Consider the following 10,278-nt stretch of genomic DNA (forward strand, 5'->3'; position numbering starts at 1 on the left):
CTGAGTAAGATCTAAATTCTCCTTCAGGTCCAGGAAATGTTCTATCTGCTATATCATAGCATCTGACAAGGACTGTGTCAGTATTGCTGCACTGTTTTTTTTAATCTTTCTGAAAAGTGGGAAATTGTATATAAGCTGCGATTTGGTAGTTTGTGGAGTTTGTATCTGTCCTTCACATATATTCTCCAATATGATTCGAAGTTATAAAATATTATACAGGAAAAGTGCTGATTTGCAAATAGAACTCTAAAAATCAACTGCCAAAGAAGAGAAAGGCCCTGTTCTCACAGAGGAAGGGGTGGGTGAACTGTACTGGCAGATCAGAGCACACAGGAAAATAGAGGGAGATGACTGCAGGATAGCGACACTCCATAAAATTTGTGGAATACCAGATAATAGTTTTATCAGAACTCAGAGGAGTGACTAAACCAGACAGAACAGAGCAGGATGGAAATGGCAAGCAAACAGTGGAATGCTGTTTTGCTCATGAAGCCCTTGGCACTACTGTGTGTTAGTCTGGTTACTTTGTTGAAAACACACATCCCTTTTCCTCGTCCATCAACTTTTGTTATCTTCCCTCCAATACTCAGTAACACCTTCTGGGAACAGTATTTCAGCTTTTTATTTTGACATGTGCTCAAAATAGAGGGTGTTGAGGAAAAAGAAGACTGTAGCCTCCAGACTTAATTTTGTAGCCCTGACACTCCACTTGGATACCAGCTAACACTGTTCATGCCTCACCATACATTTCAGAGAGCCCAAACCTCTTCTCCTAACTTCGAAATATTAAATGCACTTACCCTGGAGCGATTAAATGAATGGCCACCAGCTCTGCCCAACAAGCATATTTACTGGACAGCCGCAGTCCAAGGACAGTGCTGACTCTTCCTGGATTGTAATGGTTGTTAAGAACTTTCAAAGCAAACAAGACTCCTGCAAACAAGAAGAAATCTCATTAAGAGAGAGGTACTTGTGCACAAATAATAAAGAAATACAAGCAATTTAGCTAAGGAACTTGAAGTACCATGCAGTTCCACAGCACCATGAAGCATATTGTTGCATGCCAGAACAAGAGTTCAAAGCTGGTTTTTCAGTGATACTTTTCAGTGACTTTAAAAAAAAAAAGGATATAAAAATGATGTATTTGTATAACAGCCAATTCTAGGTAGCTTTTTAATATGCCTACTCACTGTAGCTATTCAGGTATTCAAAACAATAGAAACTTTAAAATGGGAGTTCCAGTTGAAATAATTGACAAAATTAGAGAACTCAAAAAAATATTCTGTGAGTTGAGAAAAGCCATTACTGAAAACAAGACAAACAGATATGTGTGAAGCTCAACAGTAGGCTGAAATTCTAAATTAATGGAAAGTCATCTTACATATACTCCAGAATCACTTGTTTCTGAAAAAAAAGTAGATAAATCACCTTTAAACACAGTAAATAATCATTCATTCCTAATTGACTGCAATTGTTTCATCATGCAAGCAACAGCTGATACAATGGAAGGAATTCAGAGAACTTATTGGAAGTTACAAGTGTTTGTGAAAAAAGTTCTTCTCAAGAGAAAGCTCACAGTGGTCTGATAAAAACCCTGAAAAATCAATAAGTACAAATTTTGACAGGGACACTGACATTGGCACAGGCAGCCAAACCCCTCAGAGAAAAGGGGTTTGTACTCAAGGCCCCTAAAGCCACCACAGAGGCCCATATTAGAACTGGGCATGGCTTGTTACCCAAGGGTGGGTGACCAGAGAATGCCTGAAGCTCCAAATGAGCAACTACCAGGATGTTCCAACTAGTACCCATTGGAATATAACAAAGAAACCCTCAGAGGTGTTGAAGCACCTTAGAAGTTAAAAAGGAGGGTTTGCCTTCTAAGGCTAGATCCCAGTGACAGCAAGAAAAATCCCTACTTATCTAGAAGAGCAGTGATACTTCTCCACTTGACTGCTCCTTTTTTTAAAGAGGAGTTCATTGACTTGATCTCCTCAACCCTGATCTCCTGAAGGAGAAGACAAGACCATTACTGGAAGGAAGTTGACCAAAATCAGATGCTTGGATGTTTCTAGCAGAAGCAAATCTAGGGGAGTCTCTCCAAAGACAGGCATGAATAATTTGTAATTGAAAATAAAAATTTGAAACTGGTAGGTTTTTCTAGAAGCCATCTAATGAGTAATATTGACATCAGCAAATGAAAACACTCAGACTTCAATCAATCAGTGATATTAACCAGGAAACACAGTTCTACCAGGATGAACATAGTTTTCATGTTGTCAGGTGAAGTAACTGTTGGTCACAAGAACATGATCTCAATTACATGATGTTCATACCCAGAGTACAGGTTTTAAATGAAAAAACAGGAAAGCTTTACTAACATGACAATCATACATATAGGGAAATGGACACCCATCCATTCTCTGCAATTAACAATTATTTTTATGTAGCACCTATAAATAATTAATTTTATATATGCAAATTGGACCAACTTTGTGTCTTACCTGAAAAACCTACACCACAATTCATTTCATAGGAAGGGTCATCCAGAATTTTCACAAGCAGGAATTCCAGCACCACATAAACAACTCCAATCAGCACTGAAAACACTGCAATTATGTAGGCAAACCATACGCTCTTAAGCTTTTTTTCCAGCATTATCCCCTTCCAAAGCATGGAAATCATGTTATAATACAAATGCCAGTCATCTGCATGGTGGAAAGGAGAAAGCAGCAAACGCTGCCAGTTCTTTTTGTAGATGGCTTCATTTACACTGATGCACACTTCAGACAGTGACCTCACAGGATTCAGAAAGAGAAAAACATTCAGTGCAAGTACCCCAAGGGTAACAGGAGGAATGTTCTGGAGTCCAACTTGAGAAATTTGATAAAGCAGCAAAAGCAGTCCAGCATTGACTCTTCCTTGCCTTCGTTGCATTATTACTTCTTATTCATGGAAATATGAAGATTATTCTGATTTCTAGTCTTTTGTTCAATTTCAAACCCATAAAAGTTCTGGAAATTCTGAAAGAAAAAAGATAACTTGTTATACACATATAGGGGTGTTTTCAAGCTCATCACTGACTTTGTTTTTTTTAAACACTACAAATTCATCAAGGTAATCAGCTGAGACCTCTTTTTTATATCAGAAGATAAACTTAAGTGAGAATGAAAATGAGAATTTTTAAAATATGAGACACAAATAAAGAGATTTATACATATAATCCGGACAAGCATTGTGATATAAAGCAGTCTGCAACCTCACTTTCACAGCCCAGGACAGGCTTTAACGAATCCATAAAATAGCTGAGTGTTCTAGATATGTTCTCATTAATGTCCTGATTCACTCAGAATTATTAAAATTTCAGGAAGGAAAACAGTTAAAAATTCTCTAGAGTCTCTGTTTCCAGGCTTCCTATCTTTGCTACATATTTATTTTTTCCATGACCATTTTGCAACTTTTACAAATATTCAAAACAAGCTAAGCATGAAAATTAAAAGTTACAACTTCAAAAAGTAACAGAGACAGAGCTAAGTTCTCCTAAATGTAAGCTTTGAAAATTATTATTGCTTTCCTAGGGATTAGAACAAAGAGTTTAGTTTAAAAGTATGTGATGGAGAAAGGAATACTGTAGGAGGAAATCATATACAAGAGCAGCACATAAAATTTCCAGAGTTACAGCAATCTTTTCATCTCTCCTTATTTATGCCAGAAAAAACAGGGGATTAAAAAGGGCTACAGCAGTAGGAGATCTGGCCAGAAACAGTCACCATGACACAAACTGAGAAGAGAGGAGGGAGGAGGCTGCACTGGAGAACACAGCACAAGGTGATGTGGATTTTCCAGAGTGGAACCACCTGTGGAACACAGGAAGAGACACAGAATTTCCAACAGGTTCCAAGGGCTACCCCAACTTGGCCAGTCCTATTTTGAGTTCTGACAACTCAGCAAGGTGGCACAACAATAGCACAGCCACCCCTCACCTCCAGCATGCCAGTTCTTTGCAGAACCACTGAAGACACACAATACGTTATTCCACATGTAAACATCAGTTATGTAGAACCACCAACACACAGTTACTCTTCAAAACTTTGCCACCAGCTTTCAAATGAAACTTCCTGAAATACACAGATATACGCAAATTCTCATCTCAACACACCATTAACCTTCTTTTTACTACATAAAAAATAGTTAAACTTGCTAATATACTAACTTTATTTAAATTCTTTTCCAATTCATTGTATCACATGCTTCCTCTGTAATATTTTTACTAGATAAACAAACAACATCCCAGTTCTTCCAGAGGACAGTGGAAAAAATTACACCTTTATTAAGGACAACTGAAGATGCAAAATTTAACCTTCCACATTATGTCTGTTAGGATTTACTAAGCTTCACATTTCTACAGACCACTGGTGTGCCTGCAAACACTTCACTAAACACTTTTACTCAGGTATTCAGAGTATCATTAATAATTTGGTCGGGTTGCACCACACAAAGTGAGCACACAGAAAAGAAGGAAAGCACCTCTGAATGATGTTACCCTAAACAGCAAAAGGACCTGTGAGACCTGCACAGGGCTGAACATCAGAGATGACCAGCTGAGAGCCAGCCCACCTCCTCTGCTTAGATTTAAGTGAGAGGAGCACACACTTCCATACTAATTCACACATGTAACTAATTAATGCCATTTCTTAGTAAGTATTATCTAATTAAGTATTCTAGTCTCTGCATTTCTCTTGAAATAACATTTATGTTTATTATAGCAATCTAAGAGAAGAAAAAAACAACTTGGTTGGGTTTTGTATCCTCAAAGCAACTGTAGTAAAACAGAATGCAAGTAAAATGTCTTTGCTACATTACAGCAAAAGTCACCACATTTTTTCCCATGGTCTTATCTTGGAGATGCTACATAATATCTAAGCCTTGTCCAGAACACAGTGGAAACTACAGAAAGGCACTTTATAACAGGCCTCTGGAACCCAGAACTAACTACACTGGTGCCTTCAAAAACCAGCTTCTAATCCTCTCATTTAACTCCAGAGGCCACAGCTGTTGCCCCCTCAAAGTTCAAATGAATCAACCTGTTAAAGTGTAAATTGATCGTGTCAGATAATTGACACCATCAGCCTTGGATGTTAAAGTCAACATTACAAAAAAAAATACTTAGTTAATCAAAAGTTTAATCAATGTTGTTATCTTTTCCCACACAACTTGCTCTGCTATCAGGTATACTGACACCCCCAAACTATTCTCATGTTCCCCTGCCCAGACCTCTGGCTTTTCTTGTACCACTGACACAGCTGCATTTCTTCAATCACAAAACAGTCAACATAAAAACTTTTAGAATTTAAAAGTCATTTGAACACAGGTTATATGGAAACCTCAAAATCTTGCCATACCACATTGTTCAAATTGCCAAATACTACAGTCTTACATTTTAAAGTTTCCATCTCCCTTTTGATACTCTTAAATTCTATTTTACCATACATGCACCGAAGAAATGAACCTCATACAACACAAAACCATGCAACAATCATGTAACATGACTGGGAATGGTTTACACCATGATTAGAGCAGTGCTAGGTATTATAAATCATTCCCGTTACTGGGAGCAATCAAAAATGTCAGCCAAGACACATTATGTGTTCGATTGTGAGGGGAAAAAAGATATAAGAACGAAAACAGTAGTTACTTGAGAGCCTCCTGGAATGCAACTCTCAGAAAATATATAGAGCTTTCAACTGTTAGAACATTCCTTCTCAGCCTCTACTCTGTTTATTAAAAGTCTAATGAGGCTTCAAACAATGAAGCACTCTTTCCTTTTTTTTTGAAAACATGCCACCCACTTCAAAATGTACAAATTTCCAGAATAGACTTGAAATGGACATTTGTCTTGCATCCAGGCTGCCACGTGTCTGCATTTTTGTCACCTACTCAAGATAAATGTCTGAACTAAGCATTCTTGGAATTTGTTTGTTTGTTTTGTACTAACTGAGTGTAAAACATTTAAACTTTTATTTTTACTGAGACAACCCCCCTCGCTCACTTGGCAACCATAAAATATTATGACTTCATATTATTGAAAAATTGTGTAATAAAGTAAATATTTTAGTAAATACCAGTTAAAATGAAATGTTATGCTGTCTTTTCCCACAGCTATAATTTGACTCCAGAAAAGAATCTTCTTGTACCCTGGCTACCCTCAAAATGGACAGAACTACCCTGAAATTTTGATTTAGGTTTATGTGAAACCCAGTACACTCCAGAAAAAATTACACATTCTGTCTATGCGTCCAGATTAGAGCTAAACCAATGTAAAAAACACTTGGAACACATGAAGGGTGAATATCAGCTCCTGAACCATTCCACACTACAGATGAGCCTCAATGAGCCCACACCACTTGTCTGTGAAGACACAGTCTCAAAGTACAAAGGCTTATCCAGGTATACACAGAAACAGAGTTTTTAGGACAAAAGAAGAGTCCTACAAAGGAAGCAAAAGCAAATTGTAACCCATTTTACTATGGCCCTCAAACTTTGAAAGGGAGTGGGGGAAAGGCATAACAGAAAAAAAAAAAAAAACAACAACACAAGAAAACAACCTAAAAATGTGAAACAAAATGAATCATCCTGTTTATATTTAATATGTATGCAAGGAGAAGGTCAGCCACAAGCTGTCAGCCACAATAAGCTTTGAAATGTACACTCAATTACACAGTTCAAAACAAAGACAAGGTTCTGACTTCATTATAAAATTAATTACTTCATAAAGAATGACTTCTGCATTCATCAAATGTGCCTTTAAAGAGCATAACATGCTTTCATTCACCAAAGAACACTGAATGGTGAACTGAAAAGACACAGTTTTTCAGAATTTGGTGGGAGGGGTAACATATCTTCCACACAAAAGTTCTAAAAGAATTTAAGTCAATAACTACCTTGTTGAAAGAAAACAATACAAAATTAAATATCAACACAAAATGACTGCATAAAAGGCTACATCACAGTCTTTTTATTATGCAACATGTTAAACTTCATTCAAAGTTCTCTGTGAGAATAAGGAAGTTCTTCTGCCTCTTATGTCTGCTTCAGCATGAAAATTGAAAATTTTTTATAGTCCTTTAATCCTCTTAAGTACTACTAAAAAGAAGTCCTTAACAAAATAAGCTTTTAAGCTCACAACTCCAATTTAAAACTGAAAATTGTGTTCTGAAGGGTGTGACAATTACTATTCGCAATAATATATACGCATTAAACAATACATGCCAGGAATAATTTTGGGCACCTTATCCCAAAATAAATGAGACAGCTTTTACAGGAAAGAACCCAAGGGACTAGGTCAAATCTCATACTCTGCTGCACATTTTAAGTATGAAATCTGAGACACTCAGCATATTTAGGTTTTTAATTGCCTCATTAGTTTGGCTACTGCTAATTAATCTAAAAAGAAAAATACTTTTAGGCTGCAACCTCTCCATCCTGCAGTAAAGACAAAAAAAAAAAAGTTATTCAAATTGTTTCATTATCATTATTAACGTGCACTGGAAGCCCTGACAATTTTGGACCCAGGTTTTCATTCACAAAAGAGAAATCAATTTGTTTTATAAGTCACCTATTTAAATTTAATTAGCCTTAGTATACCAATCTAAACATCAGAACAAGCATCCACTGGACTTTTCTTTAAGGCTTATCACTGTAAATACCAGTTGCATTCTGTCATCATTTGAGACTGCCAGCAGTCTCTAAAATGTGCTTGAAATAACCATATTTTAACTATCTGCCTTCATTTCCTACATGGCAGCCACTTCTAATTCAAAGCCTTCAAATTATTCAGTTGGCTGCACTGGCACTGAAGTCACAGCAAACAGCATTTCCTTATGCCATACCAGGACACAGCACGTGGAACCAACGAGCTTCCTCAGGGAACAAGCTCTCAGCAAGGTATAAACCTGCAAGTTTTAATTCTAGAGAGGTCACTCTGACTGTCCAAGCAGTCCTTTGGTCCTAAGGAGCTACTCCACCAACAGGTACAGCCAGAACCAGCTGCACACTTGCTCTGCCCTCAGAGCCAACAAAGCATGGACTGGAAGATTTATTCTGGAAATTACATTATGCATTTCAGACACCAGTTTGACCCTCGAGCGTTACAGGCAATGTGGGTGTTATGCAGCAGCCAGAACCTGAACAGAACCACTATCCTAAGTTGCTAAAAGAAAAATAAATTACAGAAGCTTTAAACAGGCCAAAACAAAATGCTGTAGTAGCAACATGAGAAATATTATTTGATGTAACAAAGTCTTCAAAACCACTTCGGTTTCTGAAAAATGAGAACAACAATTACTGAAAACTTCTTCATATTGTGATCCAGGAAATTATTGAAAATATACTCCTTATGTGACTAATCCACTACTAATTTCATTCCTTCCTGATATTTCAGTTTCTTTGTAGCCTCTCTCATAATAGACACTAATTAGTAACTACCTCTCAAAACACTAGGATACATCTGTGCAAACTGAAGTTAGAGAAGTAAAATAATAATAAATATTTATATCACTGTACTGGTGAAGGTTAAGGGATGTCATAGTTTAAGAAAATAACAATACATCAGATCAGCAGTGAACTTCAGATTAGGCCACAGATAGAGTTTTAACTTCACAGATGTTTAACTCTAATTAGGGTCAGGGATTTGGTTTTCAGTTGAATATTTTGTTTTACTTGATTGCAATAGTTACACTTGTGTAATCCTAAAACTGAATAGTTATACTAGAAGAGCATCCTCCTTTATTTCAAGAATTTTGTAACATAATTAAAAATGAAGCCACCAATGATTGCCTGACTCCATTTCAGAAGTTTGAAGCAAAAGGGCTCTTAAAAGTTTAGCATTCCTTAGTTTGTGTTGCTTTGAGGGAAAATTCGTCTGCAGTTTGTAGGAGAAAGGCAGGACAAGAAACTTACTTTCTAATTAAATCCATTTTAAATAATACAGGTTAAATATCCAAACAGTTCAGAAACACACACATTCTAGTATTAGTGTTATGGTACTCTTGCCAATACCTCAAATCTATGTCAATTAATAAAATGCAGTTCTAGGAAGAACATCTTCATGCTATTCCAGGAAATCAAACCAGCTCAGGTATTAATTACATTTTATAAACACCTCAATTACTTAAACTCCACGTTAGATAAGCGTAAGAAAGTTTATCAAATATAGCTGAGGTACATTTGTCATCGTCTTTTTTTTTATATAGCTGCAAGTTATTTACAGGTTTGTTGTTTTTTGTTTGTTTGTTTTTACCATTTGATCATTTTAACAAAGAAAAGGGTATAGCTCTGGTCAGACACCATTTTTTTAAAGGGATTATTTATAGAATATGTAAAAATATTGCCGTAAGAAAACAAAGTAAAACAAGAAGAAGAAGCTGTTGAAGCAGTAAGGAGCAGCAGCACATGGGAGGGTGTCGCTGCATCAGGGGCAGACTCGGTACGGGCACTGATAACTCTGCGGATTCCCCGACTCCTCCGGGCGCCGCTTCCTCCTGCGTGGGGAAAGCGCCGGGAGGGACAAGCGCCACAGAAACGATAGGGGGGAAGGCGCATAAGGCGGCGAAAGCGTAAAATAACAGGTACTTGTACGACTCCCGAAACTCACTTCACTTCCACAACTTCCCCGGCCCCTAAACCGTCGGGGAGAAAACCCGACTAGAGAACGCCCAGCCCGGACACCTCCGAGCCGCGCTGGGCTGGCGGTACCGGGCAGCCCCAGCTCGGCTGGGCGGCGGCTCCCCGCACACGGCCCACGGGCCCCTCACGGCCGGGGAGCCGCTGTGCGCCGGGCGGCAGCGGCAGGGCAGGAGGGGAAGGCAGGGGAAAGGCAGGAAAGGGGCGCAGGCAGCGCCGCGGAGCCGCCTCCTGCTCCTGCTCCTGCTCCCGCTCCCGCTCCTGCTCCTGCCCGCTCCAGCGCCCCCCCCGCCCCCGCCCCGCACTCACGTTCTCCGCCGGCAGCGCCCGGGCCCTCGCGCCGCGCCACGTGACCCGCGGGCGCCCCGCCGGGCCGGCAGGGGCGCTGTGCGCGCGGGAGGGCGCTGAGGGCGCGGGGCCCAGGGCGGGGCCATCCCCGCTCCTTATCCCCGGGCAGGCGGGGCCGAAAGCCAGGGAGCGAATGATAAGTGGGTGCTTCTCAACAAAACCACTCAGAAGGTACCTGATTGGGAGGTTTAAGTTGTGTTTATTTAACGCCTGTAAAAATATCGCTTAGTGGTTCTGCGCGCCATTAAAATG

General features: G+C 39.1%; 1 protein-coding gene across 1 annotated transcript in view; it reads right to left on the reverse strand.

The window, feature by feature from the left end:
- RHBDD1 (rhomboid domain containing 1) overlaps positions 1–10,047 on the reverse strand; it is a 33,261-nt gene extending 23,214 nt beyond the window's left edge. The window contains exons 1-3 of the mRNA XM_027686003.1: positions 9,988–10,047; positions 2,502–3,020; positions 801–933 (exon numbers count right to left, since the gene is read on the reverse strand). Coding sequence (XP_027541804.1) covers positions 801–933; positions 2,502–2,934 — 566 coding nt within the window. The 5' untranslated portion in view covers positions 2,935–3,020; positions 9,988–10,047. The remainder of the gene's footprint in view (positions 1–800; positions 934–2,501; positions 3,021–9,987) is intronic.
- Between the last annotated feature and the right edge of the window lie 231 nt (positions 10,048–10,278).

Source organism: Neopelma chrysocephalum, unplaced genomic scaffold (genome assembly GCF_003984885.1).
Source record: "Neopelma chrysocephalum unplaced genomic scaffold, ASM398488v2 Primary Assembly neopelma1_70, whole genome shotgun sequence".
Lineage (NCBI taxonomy): Eukaryota > Metazoa > Chordata > Aves > Passeriformes > Pipridae > Neopelma > Neopelma chrysocephalum.